The sequence below is a fragment of the Lytechinus pictus genome, chromosome 10, assembly GCF_037042905.1.
Source record: "Lytechinus pictus isolate F3 Inbred chromosome 10, Lp3.0, whole genome shotgun sequence".
NCBI lineage: Eukaryota > Metazoa > Echinodermata > Echinoidea > Temnopleuroida > Toxopneustidae > Lytechinus > Lytechinus pictus.
In genome coordinates this window covers 3,566,845-3,589,124 of record NC_087254.1, presented here as the reverse complement: position 1 = coordinate 3,589,124, position 22,280 = coordinate 3,566,845, and the positions used below count along the sequence as shown (strand labels likewise).

At 33.4% G+C, this 22,280-nt stretch overlaps 1 protein-coding gene across 1 annotated transcript; it reads right to left on the bottom strand.

The window, feature by feature from the left end:
- Nucleotides 1–3,944: 3,944 nt before the first annotated feature.
- On the bottom strand, nt 3,945–11,718 carry LOC135155788 (sushi, von Willebrand factor type A, EGF and pentraxin domain-containing protein 1-like). The gene is made up of 3 exons (XM_064106027.1): nt 11,569–11,718; nt 7,028–7,243; nt 3,945–5,545 (listed from the first exon to the last, which is right to left on the bottom strand). The coding sequence occupies exons 1-3, from the start codon at nt 11,633–11,635 to the stop codon at nt 5,238–5,240; spliced, it is 591 nt and encodes a 196-aa protein (XP_063962097.1). The 5' UTR covers nt 11,636–11,718; the 3' UTR covers nt 3,945–5,237.
- Nucleotides 11,719–22,280: the final 10,562 nt, after the last annotated feature.

Here is a 22,280-nt window from a genome sequence, read left to right as displayed (position 1 = left end):
ACGTTTAATTTATGTATTTGATCTTTGCTTCAGGTTTGGTGCACTCTATACAAGTTCATCAGAATAGCATCAAATAGTATATCTTGCAGAATTTCCTAAGCACCTAATGATTTGCCTTTCAATGTGCAATACGGGACCTCTAATCAACTGCCAGAGGAACATGATCCAAGACGGATACCTGTAGCTTTTATCCTAACATTAAAGTCGCACGTGGATTGCAGTCCAGCCTCGTCGGTTGCAGTATAGACCACATGCGATGTCCCAACGGTGAAATTATCCCCCGGTGATCTTGTAGAATCCACTGTAACCTGACCATCGTCGTCCGTTGCAGTCGGTTCTGTCCATGTTACTGAAGCGGTATCCTCCCCGATTGGCAATTGGTGGGTCACGGTCGAAGGGCAGTTCATGAAGACTGGTGAAGTTGTATCCGCTGTAGATGAAGGAATAATGAAATGTAACTATTATCGTCAGTTAGGCTATACCCACTCATTCCTGAAGAGATCAAAACATTTCTAACTCTGATGAAATACCTCCCAATCCTGAATCTTAAAATATGCATATGATTGCTACCGAAAACCTTTTGAATTCTTTAACTGATTTAAAAAATATTTGATTTAAACTGATTTTAAAAAAATATGTACTTTTCAGGAAGTTCATAAAACTAGTAAAATAACATAACGATGAGATGTTTTTCTTGTTCTTAATACTGAGCACGAAGGCCTACATGCATTTCTTGTCAGCAGAAACGGTATATTCATCTTTAGACAGGTTCAACTTTACATCAATATGAGAAATCAATGTCATGTACTGTATAAAAACTTAAAGAAATAATTTCTAACCTGTTTGGGATACTTCGACGTTGAACACACAAAATGTTGACTGTTGTTGGCTGTCTGTGGCATTGTACACAACCTGTGTGATTCCTAGATTGAAGGATTCTCGAGGATTGTAGTTGGTGACGAGATCGAGCACGCCATCGACGTCGTCTGACGCTGTAGGCTCTATCCAGTCAACGCTAACTGAGACCATCCCGTTCGGAAGAATCACTTCGAGGTCCTCGGGACAATTCTGGATAAATGGAGCTAGATCTGGAAAGCAATAGCATAGATGTCAATTATTACACCGTGGAAATAGACTCTTAAAGGACAGGTCCACGCCAACAAAAAGTTGATTTGAATGAAAAGAGAAAAATCCAACAAGCATAACACTAAAAAAATTCATGAAAATCGGATGTAAAATAAGAAAGTTATGACATTTTAAAGTTTCGCTTAATTTCACAAAACATTTATATGCACATCCTGGCTGGTATGCAAATGGGAGACTGATGACGTCATCCACTCACTATTTCTTTTGTATTTTATTATATGAAATACTCTAATTTTGTCCTCATTGTCAAGTGTTACAACTATTATTTCCTCCCTGAACATGTGGAATTAGCATTGTTTAATACTATATGGTTCAGTCAAGTTGGTCCTTACTGTCAAATCTATAATTTAGCACATCAATGATGTGAATGGAGCTCATCCGGCATCTCGCAACAAAATTTAACACAATTTTAATTTCAGCCCAGTTGACACTGTAGTGAATTATATTGGTGACATAAATTGAGGATGTAGAATTGAAATTGATGAAGAAATGACATAGAAGCATTTTTTGTGATCTACAATGTATGAATTAAGTATTAATGATTATCTAGTCAAGTTTCTTAACTCTTTGTAGAACCTTGGTGAACCTAATGTAGCTCTCAGATGGAACAAAAATAACCAGTCAATCAACAAATAAATAAGTATTTTTTGTGAGTTTGAAAATATATGAATAAATTAGCATATTTAATGAGTTTCAAAATTCTATGTTGACATTTTTAAATTCTGTGAGGAAGATTGGTGAACCTCATGAAGCTCTTCTAGATGAAAGAAAAAAAATCAAAATCGGTCAACAAATAAAGAAAAAGAAGCATTCTATGTGAATTTTAAAAATATGCATAAATTAATTTCGCATAAATTAGCATAAAAATTGTTCTAGTCAATATTTCAAAATTCTGTGAAGAAGATTGGTGAACCTCATGAAGCTCTACCAGATGAAAGAAAAAAAATCAAATTCGGTCAACAAATAAAGAAGAAGAAGCATTTTATGTGAATTTTTCAACATTTGCATAAACTAATTTCGCATAAATTAGCATAAAAATTGTTCTGGTCAAAATTTCCAAATTCTGTGTAGAAGTTTGGTGAACCTCATAAAACTCTACCAGATGGAAGCAAAAAATTCAAAATCGGTCAATAAATAAAGAAGAAGAAGCATTTTTTGTGAATTTTGAAAAATGCGCATAAATTAGCATATTTAAAATTATGTGTAGAAGTTTTAAATCCCCCACCTAGTGCTATCATATAAAGCAAACAGAATTGAAATCGGACTTGAAATGGCGAAGTAGTAGCATTTTGAAATTGTGGACGGACGACAGACGACAGACGACGGACGCCACGCCACGGCATAAGCTCATCTTGCCCTTCGGGCCGGATGAGCTAAAAAATGAAATATTGTATAATTCAAACAATAAAAAACAAAAGAAATAGTGAGTGATGGACATCATCGACTGACTCACCTAGTTGTGCATATCGATTTTGATGAAATTTTCAGCAATATACTAGTTTGATTTTTCTCTATTGATTTAAATCAACATTTTCCTGGGGTGGACTTGACCTTTAAATAATTATTGGGGCGTTGTAGGTCAATTGTGAATCTATTCACGTAGCACAAATCAATAATATATCTTAATTGTGATTGGTTGCTGGTCTGCCTCCCACATACAGGATTGCAAAGAAAGTAATTTTTCCGGCTAAAATTAGATCTATCGACTGTAAAATTGTAACATTTGTAACTGAATGCAAATGCTTCTATCAATGGCCAAAGACTTCACAACTACTGATGGCATCGATAATAATGTTGATGAATATTTATGACTATAACATCGATTCAAACACTAACAATCATAACAGCACAATTAATTATAAGTGAGCAGCTTTTTCTTGACTTGAGTCAGATCTGTTTTGATCGGTCAGCCTAGGAAGTTGACGCGATAACCAGCTGTATGGAACTCTTTCAGAATCTGATCAGTAAAGTCACAGTCGCACACAAACGAAACCAACTTCATTCATACCGATCAAAGCTAAGACATTTTTCTCAATGAAATGTTTTTGGTATATTTGGAGTCGGTTTCGATAGTATGACTTCCCATTAAGATTTTACAAGTCAGGCCAGCGTCTTACAAAGAGCTACGATTGATCCGATCAATCGTAACTCTATGGGAATCCATCGGTGTCATATTTTTTTTCTACAGGAAGTTTGAAAAGTGGCCTTTGTTAACAAAAGCAAATTCATCGATGAATTCATGAATATGCATCATAATTATTTTGAAATACATGTAAAAATGAACAAATAAGCATTTTTAGATGTTGACGTTGCTGACTTTCCATAGTTGTGATTGATCAGACGGGTCCCTGATCAATCTCAAGAATATGGAAATTCGTCAATGTTTTTTTTGTCTTGACGAAATTTTCTCAATGTCCTTTGAAAACAAAAAGAAGCATACTTGTTTGTCTAGAAAACGTTGAATGTATGAATATACATTAGTTCTAGAAAATATTTTGAACAAACATGTATTCTAGATTTTGACGTTGCTGGCTTTCCATAGTTGCGATTGATTGGATCAATCGCAGCTCTTTGTAAGACGCTGGCCTGTAAGACAGGCCTCAGATGTGTTGATAGTAAGGCAAATCACTTACCTCCAGCTTGCATTACGCATGTGTAAGACTCAGTAGAACCTTGTACAAGGTTACAAGTCTCTCCGTTTGGACAAGGTAAACATCTGCAAACATCGCTTCCCTCTATATTGAAGAGAAGTGGAATAACTGACAAATCATTTCCCCATGTTTTTTTTTTTTTGTTTTATACAACGTTTGATCATCGAGCCTAAAAATATATCCAGTGATTGTGCAAAAATGAAGGAATTTGTGACATATTGGTTTGAAATTAAAGGGAGTGCAAATTGATTATAGAAAGATGATGAATGAATACCTAATGCATAATGGAAATGCGAAATGAAAACAAATGAGAATACTGTCTCTTCCTCTTTATGACATTCATGTAGTAGTTTATTTTGATTAAAGTATCATTATACAATGATACAGATAGATAGATCAAGTTATAACTTATAGTTTAGTTAAGGAAATAAGAATACAAAAAGTCGACGTTTGGCATCATTAAGAATTACATTGAGCTGTATACCCTGAGGCATCCAGGGCCTTCATACTGGTATAAAGCCTATAAGGCTAGCAACGTTCACAGAACCGTCTTCTCGTTAGTGAATTTAATCAAAGTTCTATCCAGTAATTGGTGATGAAAAATCATAATAGCTTCAAAAAACGATTGCAAATTATATTAAAACATAAGAAACATCTTGAAGCCAAAGTGCCAATGCTTATTCATCTATAAATTATAGAAAAGATCACAGTCTAAACAGGAGCAAAGATTTAAATCTAAACGGCGCTAAATCCAGCTATATATTCCCAATAACACACATTTGTTTGAAGGGGATACTCCAGGCTGAATTAAATATGATTTGAAGAGATAAAGAAAAATCAGAGAAACAAAATTCTGAAAATTTGATTAAAGTCGGACAAGGAATTTAACGAAGTTATGACACTTTAAAGATTTGCATTTTCCAGTGAAACAGTTCTAGGCATGTTGTCATGAATATTCAATGAGCAAATGGATGATGTCATATCCACACTAATTCTTTTTTATTTCATTATATGAAATTAAGTTTATTCATTTTTTTTCTCCAAGAACTGAAAAATTGGAATGACAACTGATTGAGTGCATGATTTCATGTAATAACATTTTAAAAAAAGGAAAGTGGTGATGTGACATCATCAACCAACCTAATGAATATTAATGATGACCTGCATATAACTGTTTTCACAAAATATTGCTAAACTTTAGAATTCAATGACTTTATTATTTGATATCCGATTTTGATTTTTAAAAAAATTCGGCATTTTGCTCTGTAAATTTTACTCTATTTATTCAGATATTTTCAGCCCGGAGCATCCATTTGACATATTTGTACATACTTCTGTGCATAAAATGTTGGCAGAAAAATTTCCCCTGTCGACGGGTAAAAAATTGTAACGTTGGTAACTTTATTTCCATCAAAAGCGGAATAAGCATATTTTGGAAATTTAATCTATAATATTAGGCCGACATTTATTACAATGGAAACATGAAACACACTTACGTGTAACAGTGATGGGTATCACGCATTCAGATACGAATCCCTGTACGTTGGTAAATGTGTAGACCACGTGGTATGTCCCCACTTCGAATGTATCTTGAGGAGTGTGTGTAGAGGTGAAGGTCACCATTGTCTGACTAACAAACGGTGGATCGTACGGAAGACTGCAGTTCACATTGTTGAATGCTTCATAGGTCTGGGGAGTGCGACTGGTTGGACATCGGTTGATGTTGGGTCCTGCCCTGCCATCATCGGCTTTTGAGAGGAAGAAAATTGAAAAAACTTTGAATTTTGTCAATTTGTTTTTTATACCAATAATTCTCTTCGTGTATTTGGAAATACATCTTGGAATCATTTTCTTTGTGCATAGGCGTTCCTGTAAATGATCATTCATATCTCACTTCTTAATTCAGTTCAGTGGATATTTTTCTTTTCCTTTTTAACCTTAAGTTCACCTTGCTGTATGTTCACCTTGCAAATAAGTTTCATAAGGTAGTATTTATTGTCCAAATGAATAAGATCTTTACATGGAATTGAACATACAAAACATAACATAGAAAATGAACATATTTACAAAAAGTCAAACACTGGCATAATATACTTGTGCATAGGATTAAGAACGATTTGTGTAATTATATTGCCTTTAAAATTAATTAAGATTAAAATTGAAATAATGGATTGGATTGGATATGGAATGGATTGAAATAAAGAAACGTGTGCATTTAAACACACTCAACCCTAATACGACTGGGGGATGGGTCAGCCCCCAGACGACATTTTTCGCGATATTAAAATCCGCCGCGCAATTTTGTTTTAACCCGTCGCTTGCTGACTTTTTACTTTCAAGTCTCATGCAACTTTTGAGACTAAAATTGTGACCCCCTCACCATGCATAGGCGGTTCCAAAATTACACAACATCTTGTAAGTGCGTGCAGACCCCAAAAATTAAATTTGTGCACAAATCCAATGCAAATAGTGTTTACAGCTATAATATTAGAAATGCATCATTTTTTCCTTCCGACTAAAATCAATAAATTTCATTTTGTTTATGGTAAAAAAAAGTCTCTGACAATTTCGAATAAAAATAGCAATAAAAAGTCGTCATACAAGGAAATACATAAGACATTTAGGAAACAATAAGATAATAAGACATAAGAAAATAAAAGTGATGTTGAATATTTCTAAATATTTTTTTCTCAGAGTATATATAAAAACCTAATATTAGCATTGTAGGGGCATTATTTACTTAATTAGAGCAAATAACTTTTGATTTTACGCAAAAAATTAGCAAAATTAATTATCAATGAGATTTTTCGCAGAATTAGATATAATGATTTTGTAGATTATGCCATGGGTACCCCCACCCTCCGTCTTCTTGGGCGTTAAAACAGCCTAAATAGTCTATAAATAGTCTATTTAGACTTATAAAAAACCACATAGGCACACTTTCGCTCACCATGCATAGTTGATGTTTTATTTCTTTGAAAAATTGGCTATAAGCAAATTAAATGCCAAATATCGTTTGTCTAGGCCTAATATTTCTCATTAAACCGACTTTGTATAGCCCGTCACCATATTGGTCAGCTAAAGCCTGGGAGAACTCTGAACTTTCGGTCATAAACTGTGATATCATACGTCCATTAACAATTATGCATGACTTTAGCATGTCATATCCACTTAACTCTTTGCCCCAAAAAATACCCTTGATAGTGTGGTGTATAAAATAAAACGCTCACCTGTGATAATGACATAGAAGAAACACATCACTGAAACACCGCCTGTGTAATCGACGGTGTAGAGTACAGCGTGTCTACCTACACCAAACATTGATCCGTTGGTACGTGACGACTCCATCATCAACGGTGTACCATCCGGTGTTGGGTCAGCCCAAGATACTGCTACCTCATCTTGCACTGAAGTCACAGTCATTGTGACGTCATCCGGACACACCACTGTTCCATTCAGTTCATAACAGCCAAGAATAAGAACAAAACATCCAAGAAAAAATACGAATGTGTAAATCTTATTCATCAAAATGCAGTAAAATAACAAATATTTTGTAAAATTTAAATTGTAAAACTTTAATTTCAATTTTATGTATAATTTATTACCTACTCTCTGTAACTTAAAAAAATTGAATTTAAGAAACACAGATATTTGTAGTGAGTGCAATAAGTTGAGTGATTTATTTCATTTGTTTTGGTTGTGTACAGAGGTTGATAAGTTTTGGAAATACGTCGAAGCACCCATAAGAAAATGTTTAATTCAAAATTTGTGTTTGAAGCCTCAGCATATTGTTTACGGTCTAAGAAAAGAAAAAGGAAAAGAAATTAATTTAATTTTGAATTATGCATTATATTCTATTTACAAATGTTACAATGAAAAAGATGAAGTTTTATGATTTGAAAATTATGTTCATATATGTTGTGGAAAAAAGATATGATAATGAGAAAGGTAAACGAAATGAAAATTTGTATATGAATATGAGCAAATGGAATCTAATACTGAATAACTTGTAAAACTTTTATTTGTGTACATATATATGTGTATATTTTTATTCAAATAAAGAAGACCAGTACTGGTTTAAAAGAAGAAAAAAATCATCATGCATAATACTATTTTTACAATCTTGCTTGGTCTAAATGTCACCTTGTCTACACTGCAAAAACTCCGGTGTTGATTTAACACCAGCCCGGAATCTACATGTATATATGTCCACACAAGAGAAGTGTTAAACAGCACCAGATTCGTTTTGGTCTAACACCAGAAAGGTGTTTATACAACACCAATTAGTATTAAAACAGCATCGGTTTGATTCCAAACTGGTGTTGTTTCAATACTTCTCTGGTGTGGACATATACAATGCGTTAAAAAAAACGGGACAGATTTGAAAAGTCTATACAATTTTTGTTTCAAATTCTGATCTCTATATTTTGTTGTCAATAGGTGCTCTGAAGTCTTGTCCTCCAAATGCCATTAAAATAATTTAGTTTTGTTCATGCTTGAGCGAACACGGAATGTTTTTGTCTGGGGTTAAAAAGGAAGCTTGCGCCAAAATGGCATAAAATGATAAATATGATGGTCGGACTTCTAATCAGCAGACTTACTTTTAACTTTTTCATTACCCTTGCCTTAATTTTCGAATTATGCGGTCAAAATTCATTTCAAAATCTACTTATTTGCTTGAATATTTCTGTTGTTCCTTTTTAATATGTTATCTTTTAGCTTTGAATATTCCTTCTTTAGGCAAGAACAATTTTTTTGAACTGAAGTATGGGAGAGCGTGTCTTTTTTTCAAATCCTTTCATTGTGTGCTACAAAGGTTTGGTGCCTTTGAACAGAGGCATACTGATGGGTGGGGGCTCGGGTGCTGCTCCCCCCGCCCCTCTGCCAAATTAACAAAAATATGACCAAGAAAAAAGTGGAAAAGAAAATGACAAAAACATAGAAAGTGAAATTTTATATCATTTTCTGAATATCAAGTCAAAATCACAAAATTTGATATTTTAATAAAAAGTAGACATTTTTGCTTGCTCGCGTCACAACTTTTTAATACATTTTACCCGATCTGCCCTATCTTGCTCCTTCAAAATTGATTAAATACACCATTGCCATTGAAAGACATGAATCCTTTCCTGTTTGTCATGTCAAGCACATAATTAGACTTGGTGAAGGATTCAACAACCCCTATAAAATAGGATTCATGTCTTTTTAGGTACCATAACATAATTTGTTTAACACAATAAAAGGATTTGAACGATTACGAATTCTCCAAATTAATAATGCAAATCTTCTTACTTAGGTTGATAAAAAGTCTTCTTTTCTTACTTGTGAAGGAAAATTCAAAGGCAAAATAAATTTAAATGAAAAAAACAAAAGAATTCAGGTAAATAAATATATTTGTAAATGAAATTTGACAGCATGATTCGAAAATTATGTTTAAAAAATGAAAAGATTAAAAGGAAGTCTGCTGATTAGCCAAAAGTCTAATCATCAAATTTCTCATTTCTGCCATTTTGGCGCAAGCCTCTCTTTGAACCCCCGACAAAAAATCATAATATACCTCGACCGAATTAAAGGGGTGTTCTGGGCCCAACAATATATGAATAAATTGAGTAAAATTAGATGAGCAAATTGCTGAAAATTCATCAAAATCTGATAAACAATAACAAAATTCTTGAATATTAAAAATTAAACACTTTTTTGCAACTGATAATACAGAGCAGCATGTGGCCATGAATATGCAATAGATGGAACGATAATGCCATATCCTCTAGCTCTTTCCCTTTTTTCTGATTTTATTGAAAATTTGAAATGAACTCGTAAATGTCTCAAATGTATGTATGTCGCCCGAGTCGCGTGCTCTGCCCCCCCCCCTTTTTTTTTGGATCCGCTAGTGACTTTACTTTAATGAATATTTGCTGTTTATAGTGGACAAATAAGTAATAAATATTATTACAGCATAATTTTATATGACAATGACAATGAATAAATGAATGAGAATCGATTTTACACAACCCCATCCAGGACGAATTTCCCATTGAAAACCCATTGAATATCCAAACTGAATACCAATTGGCATCTGTTTCCAATTTAGAGTACATGGAAAGTGAAACAATGGTTACCCATTGAAATCAATTGACTATTGGTCCCAATTAGGACCAATCGATTTTAACTGGAAATAATAGCCAATTGGTCTCAATTGGAAAACAACTGGTTAGGATCCAATTGAAACCGATTCTAGTCAATTGATTTCAATGGGAATTTCTAATTGGCATAAGCAAAATTAGTGGAACAAAATTATCTTAGTAGAGAATTTGGAAATTCCGCCAATATCTGCTCATGCTAATGTAGAAGCATACTATCTGTCGCATAAATATCAATGCAAAGGGCAAACATATCGTGCAAACTTTTATTCCATCTGGTGAAGAGTAGTTGCTTAAAGCATGTACATGTATCTTATTCGGTGTGGTTTGGTTATGGTTAGTGTGGTTGTTTTAATCTATTGCAATTGAAATATATATAATTTATGGGTATTTCATTCTTTGTTACTCATTCTTTGCTTGTTTCTCAAACTAGTGTATCACTGGAAGATGGTAAATGACTAAGAAATACATTGCTAAGACAATAAAATGTTATACATACCGACATATACGTGTGATATGCAAATAAGCTGATCACATGCTCCCAATTGAAACCCAATATTGGCTATTTGTCCCAATTGAAACCAATTGGCAACTGATCCCAAATGAAACCCATTCAGAGACCAGGTGGACCAGTGGGACCTACTGAAACGAGTCAGAAAAATCCTACAGGGCGGTTGGTCTCATTATAATTCAATTGGGGACCAATTGAAGACCCATTGAAGACATATTGGGACCAATTGGCCCCAATAGACATAAATTCGTCCTCAATTGGTCCCCATTGAATTCAAATGGGGCCATTTGGCCCAATTGACCCTACAAAAGGAACTCAACTAGTATCTTATATGGACCGATTGGACCTATTGAAACCCAGTGATACCAATTGAATCAAATTTGAAACCAACTAAAACCAATTCAATTCATTTATTCTTTTCCATTAAAAACATCAAAATATGTACAGTTGAAATATACAGGTATATACAAAATATTTAATAAAATACATCAGTATAGCAAATTAAGATTAAAAGATAAATAAATGGAAATTGGAACACCTGTAGAAAGCTTTTTATAAAAGCTTGTAAATAACAGGAGTCAAAAGTTTAAAAAATACAAATATGACAATGATAATAATAATAGATCCCCCCCCCATTCCCCCTTCCCCATCTCTCTCTCAGGTAGAATTCAAAAATTAATATAGACTAAACTTTAAATGGAAATGAAATTCACATGATAACAAATAAGATTTAGGATTTTTTTAACCAAATTGAAACCAAATGAAAATTCAATGGGTATTGGTCTTCAATTGGTCCCTCATATTGAATTCTAATGGGGCCAGTTGGCCGAATTGAGACCAATAGACCCTACAATAGGGCCTTAACTGGTATCTTATTTGGACCCATTGGACCTATTGAAACACATTGATACCAACTGTCCAAATTGAAACCAATTGAATCCAATTGAAATTTCAATGGGTTTCAATTGGAATTGAAATTTTGGAATCGGAATTGAATTTTGCCCTGGGATACAACGTGATGTCTATAATGCAATGTTTGAATTATATTGAATGATAAATGTATTTATCTTGAGAGATCAGAATGACGCAAACGGGAACATAAATGATAAAAGAAGCTTACCGCTTTGGCCATTAATTCCTGAAGATAGCGATAGGGAATACAGTACGAATGCTGCATAAATCCACATTATTTCCGACAATCAAATAATCACCTACATTAGAAGTTATAAACTAGGTTCCTTTATCAAGTTTTCCTACAATGAATTGTGGTACTAAACTGTTTCTTGGCTTAACACAAAGTCACATCTCTCCCGCGCCCAATCTTTCCTTCTCTCTTTTCTGTCCCTCTTCCTCTCTTTATTTTCTCCTCTCTCTCTTTCTCTCTGCCTGTATTTATCTCTCCCTGTCTTTGATTTGCTCCTTTTGTTTGGTTGCCATAGCTTTTGAAGAATAGGTGTGGCTGAAAGGCATTGTGTGTATGTCAACAGTGTATTAAATAAACATGTAAAAATTGTATCAATTCAGAGAGTGCAAAAATTGCGTCCATCCAATCTGAAAGAGCTCGCATTTCCTACTTTATTTATATAATTATGCAAAGAGATACTCTTGTAGCCTTTCATGTTAAGTAATTTGCACTTCAATTGTCTTCTTTTTGGAGGGGATTTTCAAATGTGTTGATGGACAATGAAATTCATTCTTAGGAAAGTCTAGAGTGAACTGTAACCAATATTTTGATCATTTTTGTTTCAGATATTAATGTATGTGGGCCAGGGTAAGTAGTCCCTATCTAAAAGAGGGAGGAGTCCAATATTATTTTCGTGCGTACATTGTATCCCAAAATAATATTTGATCTAGAGTGTACGCCCATGTGCGTGAGTGTTTTGATTCTTTGGTTACCCCTGCTTAAACAAACTTTAGACTTATACATGTATTAATTCAATATGATATCTTTATTGACTGATAAGGCTCATAAAAAAAGGATATAAACAGATTTATTCAAAAGGAGCTAAATCAACTTTTGCCTTTCTTTCTGAAAATCCTTTTTTTATTCATCACTTTCCCTATCTACTGCTGTCTTATTTTTCTATCATCTTAGATAAATTAAATCATGTTTTCAAAAATCTAATGTTCATTATCAATTTTTAAGAATTTTTTAAAAACTTGATTTTCATGGACTTAGCTCCATTTGGAATAAAACCTTGTAGAATGTCCATTCTTTGCAAATTCAAACATATTTAATATTAGAAATTGAACACGAAACACATGAATGCTACTAGCGGAGAGTATATTTCACATCTTTTCCGATGTTTATTCATTGAAAATTACAAAAAGAAAACGATATTTGTTTAACCTTTTCTAAGGATGGCAACTTTTCAATATCTAATACAATAGGAGCTAAATCCAAAAATATTCATAATAATAGTGAAACCCTGTTATTTTCATCAAAATTTGCACTAATGTGGGAACTTGTATCAACAACATGTACCTAAGTGATTGCATGCATGACTTTATATAAAGTAGCAAAATTAATCAATTTCAAATGACCGTATCGTCGATTAAGCTCCTTTTGGAAAATTTACAATCAATTATTACCTAATTCCCCAAAAAACTTCAAATGCGATATGGTGCATTTGATTCCCATGTCCAATATACTATATTTAAAATTAAATTTGGTAAAAAGAGGTTTTATCCCCTTTTGGATTCAATCTCTTCATATAAATGCCCTATATCATGAGTAAAAGGATAAATAGAAATTATAGAAATCATTGTAATGTCAAAACCGATGTGTTAGTATCTACTATTGAATTGTTTCTTGGAGATGAAAATGTCAACTTACTTTATAAGTTGAAATGACATATATTATCTAGAAACATAAATTGCCAAAAAAAGACCTATAGGTATTATTTTATTTATATCCTACATCTCATATATTGAAAGTTTAAGTGAATATTATTGGCATGCCAGCGCCTTGTTCACAACTGGATTGTTCGCTATTTTGATATGTCAAGGTTTGAAAACAACCTTCGGAACGTGAAAATATTCCATTTTCCTTTCATACAAAAAGGTGACACTGTGTTCTTTCGTCACAATGGGGTATCTAGTATTGAATTTATTATTCTAAACCAGAGTACTGTATTTACTCATTCTGTTTTATGAGCGAAAATAAAACTAAGCAAATGACATTTTTATGTGAAAAAGATATATAAAATAATGCATGAGGAAGACTCAAGTAAGAATTTTCAAAATATACTGCAATGAGATATCATTGTTGTTGTTCTGTTGTACTTCTTCCCCTTTCTTTTTCTTCTTCCATTCTTTCTTCTTCTCTTTTTCTTCTTCCCCTTCTTCTTCTTCCACTTCTTCTTCTTCCCCTTCTTCTTCCACTTCTTCTTCCCCTTCTCCTTCTTCCACTTCTTCTTACTTCTTCTCTTCTCCTATCTTGTTCTTGTTCTTCTTCCTCTTATTTTTCTTTTCTTTCTTCTTTTTTTTCTTCTTCTTCCACTTCATCTTTACTTCTTCTCTTCTATCTTGTTCTTGTTCTTATTCCTCTTATTCTTCTTTTCTTTCTTCTTTTTTTCTTCTTCTTCCACTTCTTCTTACTTCTTCTATTCTATCTTGTTCTTGTTCTTCTTCCTCTTATTCTTCTTTTCTTTCTTCTTCTTTTTTCTTCCCATTCTTCTTCTTTCCTTTTATTCTTATCATTTAATCTTCTTCTCCATCTCCTTTCTTCTTCTCCTTTCTTCTTCTCTTTTTTTCTTCTCCTTTTTTGCTTCTTCCTCTTTCTTCTTCTTCTCCTTCCTTCTTCTTCTTTTTTCTTCTCCATTCTTTTTCTTCTTCTTTCTTCTTCTTCTGCTTCTTCTTCTGCTTCTTCGTCTCCTTTTTTCTTCTTCTTCCTTCTTCTTCTCCTTCTTTTCACTCATCTCCTTTCGTCTCCTTCTTCTTCTTTTCCCCATCTCTTTTTATTTCCTTCTTCTTCGTCTTCTTCCTATTTACTTTCTTACTTACTTACTTCCTTTGGATTCTTCTGAACGCAGTCTAAGACTCATGTATTCATTTCCAAATTGTGTCTCCTCTTTAGGTTGACGGGATCATGTTCTGGTGGGTCAGCGTCGAACTAGAACTTCTCTGGTTCACATTTCCAATACTTATCCAGTCCATTCTCGAAGATATGGAAGATGTGGACACTGTGTGCATTTACTAATTCATTACTTAGACTATTCCAAGGTTTCATCATTCTTATGTAAAAATAATTCTTTGGTTTCTCAGTTATCTGACCTCGGAATGTACATTTTTTCCATGACCGCTGGTAGGCCCATGCACCTGACCCAATTCATACCAGTGAAATAACTTGTATATTTTGATCATATCTCCTCGGGCACTGCGATATGCTAATGTTGTAGTTGAATTAATCTTTTTTTCATATGAAAGTTTCTTTACCTCAGTATCAACTTAGTGGCCCTTCTTTGTACATTTTCTAGCGCTTGAATATGTTTTTTTCAAGTATGGAGTCCATAATGCACGAGTATTCTCCAAATGGGGTATAGTGCTTTGTATAGGAGTAAAACGTTCTCCTAGTGAAGATAAACAAATGTTCTTCTAATTAGATTTATTAGCTTATTGGCTTTATTTATATTTGACTGGAAATGCTGGTCAAACTAAGCTTTGTGTCAACTACCACTCCTAAATCTTTACTAGTTTCAACTTGTGATGAGTTATGGGTGGCATCATAATGTGTCATTGTGTAGTCATTAAATAAATCCTATTTGGGTTCATATTCCATTGCCCTGTTGGTAAACGTATTTATTGATACAAGTTAGAGTGAATATTAGCACTCCAGGGTACCAGGAAATTCTGAGATGGCACCCAAATGTCTGCCGTAGGCTAAAAATCCAAAATTCATCTATAACTTTCTTAAGTGGCTTCAATTTGGTTTTCATTCAATAGTTTTATGAAGTAGTACATCGGGACAAGTTACAAGGACAGCCAGTGGTCTGGTGTGTCCAAAAATCTTAGATGGCTTCCAGAAATGGCTGTTAATACTTAAAATGGACATCGCTCATATCATATCCAACTGGGATATATGATTTTGGTGTCTAGACCATGGTTTTAATGGTCAAATAATACATTGGGACAAGTTACCAGGACAAGTCAGTGGACCAGTATGTTAAACAATTCAAGATGGCTTCCAAAAAAGGATTTTAAAAAATGTTGTTGCTATAAAAAAAAAAACATAGTTTGTTCAATATCCGGGAATATGATTTTTGTGCCTTTACCATGGTTAATGGGTCAAATAATACATTGGGACTAAAAGTTACAAGGACGATGGGTGGTCAAGTATGTCCAAAAGTCGACAGTGGCTTCAAAAATAGTATAAATTAGCCGCTGGTATTTACTAATGGACATAGTTCATGTAATATCATTCAAGGGCATATGATTGTGATGTCTATACCATGGTTTTAAAAGTCAGATAATTAGTTACAAGGACAATCAGTATGTCGAAACATAAGAACATAGTTTGTCAAAAAAGGCAGTATGTCGAAAATCCAAGATGGATTCCAAAAAATCGGAGTCTAAAAGGACTGCTGTTACTTTAAAAATGGACATAGTTCATTTAAAATCTACCAAGGAGATATGATTTCGGTGTCCGCACTATGGTTTCATGGTTAAAATAATTTATAGTTGAAAATAGTTTGGACTAGTTACATTGATATACAGTTGTCCAGTTTGCCAAAAAAAATCCAAGAGGGTTTTCAAAAAAAGCATCTAAAACGACTCATATGACTCAATAATGGTCAGAATTCTCCAATATCTATCTGTAGAAAATAATGTTGGTGCCTAATTTGTGGTATGATGGGTCACATAATACACACGAACAAGTAACAAGGGTGGTTAGTATTCCACTTTGTAAAAAAAAAAATCCATAACGGATTATAAAATTTCATCAAAATGGGTGCTGTTACCAATTAATGATAACTTATCCCCATGCATTTCAGTGTAAGCACCAGGATTATTTCACACAGGTGGATATTCTATGAACTATGTCAATTTTTAAGTTATAGCAGTAACTTTGGAACCCATTTTTTAAAGACAACTTGGATTTTAAGGCAAAATAGATAAGTGCATATTATGGTAACCAGTCCCAAAGTATTTTTTGACCCTTGAAACCCGAGTGTAGACACCAAAAAAAAGTCCCCAAGGTGTATTTGTTATGTTCTATATCCACTTTTAAGTAACGGCAGTCATTTAAGATCCCCACTTTTAAAACCATCTTCGATTTTTGGACATACCTGGTGTTTTTCTAATAAACTGTATATTTTGAAGTAACAACAGTCAATTTACACCCAATTTTTTTAGTCATCTTGGATTTTTTAACATACAGAAAACTGATTGGTCTTGTAACTTACCCTAGTGTATTATTCGACCCTTTAAACCATGGTTTAGACACCAAACTCATATTCCCCAGACAGATATTAAACAACTATGTCCTTTTGTATGTAACATCAGACATTTTACTATATTTTTGGAAGACGTCTTGGAATTTCGGACATACTAGATCACTGACTGTCACTGTTTTGTCCTAATATATAATTTGACCCTTAAAACCATAGTTTAGACACCGAAATCATATCTCACAGGCGGATGTGAAATAAGCTATGCCAGTTTTAAGTATCAGCAGCCATTTTAGAATCAATTTTTTGACGCCATATTAGATTTGTGGTCATACCAGACCACTGACTGTCCTTAAAACTTGTCCTAATATATCATTTGACCCTTGAAACCAATGGTTTTGACACCAGAATCGCATCTCCCAGGCCGATATGAAATAAGCTATGACCGCTTTAAGTAACAGCAGCCTATTTTTAAGATCAATTTTCGGATGCCGTCTTCGTTTTTTGGACATATCAGATCACTGATTGTCCTTGTAACTTATCCTAATATATCATTTGACCCTTGAAACCAATGGTTTTGACATCAAAATCACATCTCCCAGGCCAAAATGAAATGAGCTATGTCCGCTTTAAGTATTAGAAGCCATTTAAGAATCAATTTTTGGAATCCATTGCGGATTTTTGCATATACCAGACCACTTACTTTCCTTGTAACTTATCCCAATGTATTATTTGACCCATTTAACCATGGTGTAGACACCAAAATCATATTTCTGGATATTGAGCAAACTATGTCGGGGTTTATTTAAGTAGCAACAGCAACTTTAGACCCCGTTTTTTGAAGCAATCTTGGATTTTTGAACATACTAGACCACTGACTGTCCTTGTAACATGTCCCAATGTCTTATTTAAAACACCAAAATCACTATGTCACAGGCGGATATGAAATGAACTATGTCCATTCTGATTATTTGCAGCCATTTTTAACTCTTATTTTGGAAGCCATCTTGGATTTTTTGGACACCATCTTGGATTTTTGGACACCAGACCACTGAATCTCCTTGTAACTTGTCCCAATGTACTACTTCACCCTTTAAACCATTGAATAAAACCCTAATTAAAGCCACTTGGATGAATTGTGGATTTTCAGCCTACAGCAGCCATTTTGTAACTGTTTTTACAGGGACATATTTATGTACAAAAGACAAATCAGCATGGAGGCTTTGATGAGTATAGTTTTGCACATGATTTGCACTAGCTTTGCTTCTTTGAAATGCTGTGGAAGTGTTTCGTACATCTTCCGATCGCGAATTTAACAACGCACGAAAATGTCCGGACCCCCGCGATTCGCGAAAAATTCTGTACGCGAAAATAACAGCTTGTACAGTAGTTAGAACAACTAACAGTTATATATAACTTGGATTATAGATCTAGCCTATAGTAGACTCTAATGTTAGGCCGAGAGAACTTAACGTTACTTAAAAGACTCTAGATCTCGAAAACTATAGTCTAGCCCTAGGCTACTTAAAAAAAACATTTAAAAAGCCCATGGAAGCCATACAAATCTTTTTTTATCACAATTGACATCTAAAACCTTTTTTTTCTCGGTCTTATGTATTCTTTATAATTTCTGTCTCTCTCATTCATTTACCCACTGTCTCTCTCTCTCTCATTCATTTTCCCCGTTTGGGTCTCTTTCATTTTTCCTTCCCTCTCATTTTTCCCTTTGTCTGTCTCTCATTTTCCTCACTGTCTGACTCATTTTTGCCACCACTGTGTCTGTCTCATTCATTTTATCACCCCCCCCCTTCTCTCACTCTCACTTCTTTTCGACATCCTACTGTACTTATATATGATTGAGCAACCTTTAATCTAAAAAGTACAAACAACAACATTCTAATGTACATTGTAAGGTACATGTGCAATTTACTTTACATTTATTTCTGACCCAGTACATGTAATGATAACATTTCTGTATCAATATAATTGCCTGTTGACTGCTTACTGAATACACCGTGTTCTAGTAAAAAAAAAAGTTATACAAAAACAGGACTTACGAAATAGTACAAGAACGGCCAATTTGAAGAAAAAAAATACAGAGAAGAAACGAGTAATAGAAAATAAATAAGAGCAAACAAAAAGCAAATCTGCAGAGGTAGATCGAATAAAAAGAGACAGAGACGGGAAAAGAAGATCCCCAAGATACTGTACCCTAAGCAGGATGCATAATTTGACTATTATAGTTATTAGGGATTTTTTTTTTTAAATGCTCTATAGGAACTTTGAATTGTAGGCTTATTTCGTAAAGCTTGTGAAAGTGAGTTCCGAAGTTTGATGCCAGAAGATATGAACATTTTGTTCGGCAATAATGTCCTTGTTCTAGGTAAACGGAAAGGTCCAGCGGATCTTGTAAGGTAGTGGATATTGACATTTCTTGTAAACATAGAATAAAATATATCTGGTAGTTCATCTCTACTAAGGTTGTACATAAAATATCCAAGATTATAATGGTAAAGATCATGTGTCGTCAGAATAATATAATAGCAGGGCCCACTGGAAGAACAGTTTTCGGAACTGAAGTGGCTAACATGGGTAAATATGCCGTTTTCATTATTATCATTATTATTATTATTATTATTATTATTATTATCATATTATTATTAGATTAATGTATAACAATTGTTGTTATTTATTATTGAATGTTTATGCGCCAACAAAGTATTCTGATAAAGTCATATTTTTTAAAAACCTACTCCATTGGTTTAACGAAATTAAGAAACCTGGAGACATATTAATTTGTGGAGGTGATTGGAATACTACACAAACTTATTTAAATTCTCGTGGCACATCTCGAGTCTATAAACCACCCAATCATTTCAAGAAATTCTTTCAAACAAATGAATTGGTTGATGTTTGGAGGAAATTATATCCCACGAAGAAACAATTTACTTGGCGACAGAGGTTTTTTGGTGTCTATTCTAGATTAGATTACTGGCTAATTTCAACAACACTATATCCTTCAATGTACAGCATTGATATACGCCCAGCACTTAAATGTGATCATAATGCCATTTCGCTAAAGTTGAATTTGAGTGGTATTGGGAAAGGCAAAGGTTATTGGAAAGTAAACAATTCACACTTACTAGAACAAGATTTTATAATCTGTATTAAACATGTGATTAATAAAGTAAAAATGGATTTCATGAATGAAAGTCCACAGCTTATATGGGAAATGTGTAAAATTAAAATAAAAGAGGTCACTGTGAAATATTCTAAACAAAAACAAGAAGAAAGAACATGTTATTTTACAAAGTTACAAGATGATCTCAATAAACAGAGTGAAAAGGCTGATAAAAATCCAAACAAGAAAGATATTGATAAGTTAGAAACAATCAGAAATGAATTAAATAAACTTTACACATATAAGTGCAAAGGTGCGTATATTAGAGCTAGGGAGAAATGGATGGAGTCTGGCGAAAAGTCGTCCAAGTATTTTTTGAAAAAAGAAACCATAAATGGCAAGAAAAAAGAGATTAACTGTATTGTACAAAACGGTAAAACATTTACAAAGAAAACCGAAATTTTGAAGATTATTAATAATTATTTCAGTAAATTGTACAAAAATAGCTATAACGATAATGATATAAACATTAAATCATACTTAAAAAATATTGAATTGAAAGAATTAGATGAGAAGGATGCACTAAGTTGTGAATGACTGGTAACCGAACATGAGTGTTATAAAGCTTTGCTTTCAATGCAAAATAATAAGGCACCTGGTTGCGCTGGATTGAGTTCGGAGTTTTATAAATATTTTTTGGCCAGACATAAAAGATTTGCTAATCGACAGTCTAAATGAAGGATACGCTCAAGGGGGTTTGTCAGAAAGTCAAAGGCAAGGTATACTCACACTGTTATTGAAAATAGGGGATAGTAGATTATTAGACAATTGGAGGCCAATCTCATTATTAAATATAGATTATAAGATTTTAGCGAGAGTTTTGTCACAACGCCTTCAACGAGTAATCCATAAAATTGTTTCGTTTGATCAAACAGGTTATATCAAGGGGCGTTCAACCTAAGATAACTTAAGGTTGGTACTAGATGTTATTGATTATAGTAAAATTTTGGAACAACAAGGATTGGTACTTTTTTTAGACTTCAAACAAGCATTTGATTGTGTGAGACATAGCTTTCTTTTCGAAACCCTGTCAAGATTGAACTTTAAAGATTCATTTATCCAATGGGTTAAAGTATTATATAAAAACGCTGGAGGCAAAGTAATAAATAATGGTTGGATTTCAAAACAGTTTGAGATAGAAAAGGGTGTAAGGCAAGGGTGCCCTCTATCGGCTTTGTTATTTGTTTTAGTTGTTGAAGTAATGGCGTCACAGATAAGGTCAAACAAGAAAATCAGTGGTATTAAGATTCCATTCCACAAAGAACCATTTTCAAAAGAATTAAAGATCTCACAGTGAGCAGACGACACCGCTCTTTTTGTTAATTCCGTCCAGGCAGGAAATGTCGCAATTCAAGATGTTATTAAGTTCGGGGAATATTCTGGCTTAAAACTTAATTTAGATAAAACCAAAGTTATGCCACTTAATATAAATTATAATGAAACAAATGGTATATGCAACTTTGAATGGTCTGATGAACCAATTAAATATCTTGGGGTTGTATTATGCAAGAACACAAATGACTTCAATGTCCTTAATTGGTCTGTAAAGATAGATAAAATTAAACGTATTATAAATCTTTGGAAGATGAGAAATCTGACATACCATGGGAGAATAGTTATTATAAAAATGTTACTTGTATCACAGTTAATATACTTAAGCACATGCTACATCATGCCCCAAAATTATATCAAAGAACTTAATAAAAGAATTCATTCATTTTTATGGAATTCTAAAAGAGAAAAAGTGAAAAGAGCTTACATTATTAATTCACCACAATATGGGGGTTTGGGTATGATTGATATAGATTCTAGATTGAAATCACTCACACTTTCTTGGTTACCAAAAATTGTAAGAGGTAATGATCCACCATGGAAATATATTTGTGAGTTTTGGTTACATAAATTAGGTGGTATACCATTATCTATTCAATGTAACTGTTCTCCAGTAGACATGATCAAATTATGCAAAAAATATTCATTACCTACATTTTATACAGACCTACTTACTTCATGGGCTGAACTTCACTATCTTAATATATTCGAAGTAACTCAATTTGAAAATGAAATCATATGGAATAATTCAAATATAAAACATGAAAACAAGTTACTGTATTTCAGAAAATGGTACGATGAGGGTATAGTTAAAGTACACCATTTAATTGAAAATGGTTAATGGAAAAACTGTGAAAGTATTACAGACTTACTGTCGATGCATTATCTTTGTATCTTATTTCAATATGCTAAAATTAAAACCGCTTTTCC

Coding starts and splice junctions, on each gene's coding strand:
- LOC135155788 (XM_064106027.1), bottom strand. CDS start 11,635: ATGTGGATTTATGCAGCATTCGTACTGTATTCCCTATCGCTATCTTCA. Junction 7,244..11,568: donor AGGAATTAATGGCCAAAGCG/GTAAGCTTCTTT, acceptor TGAATGGAACAG/TGGTGTGTCCGGATGACGTC. Junction 5,546..7,027: donor CTTCTATGTCATTATCACAG/GTGAGCGTTTTA, acceptor TCCTCTCAAAAG/CCGATGATGGCAGGGCAGGA.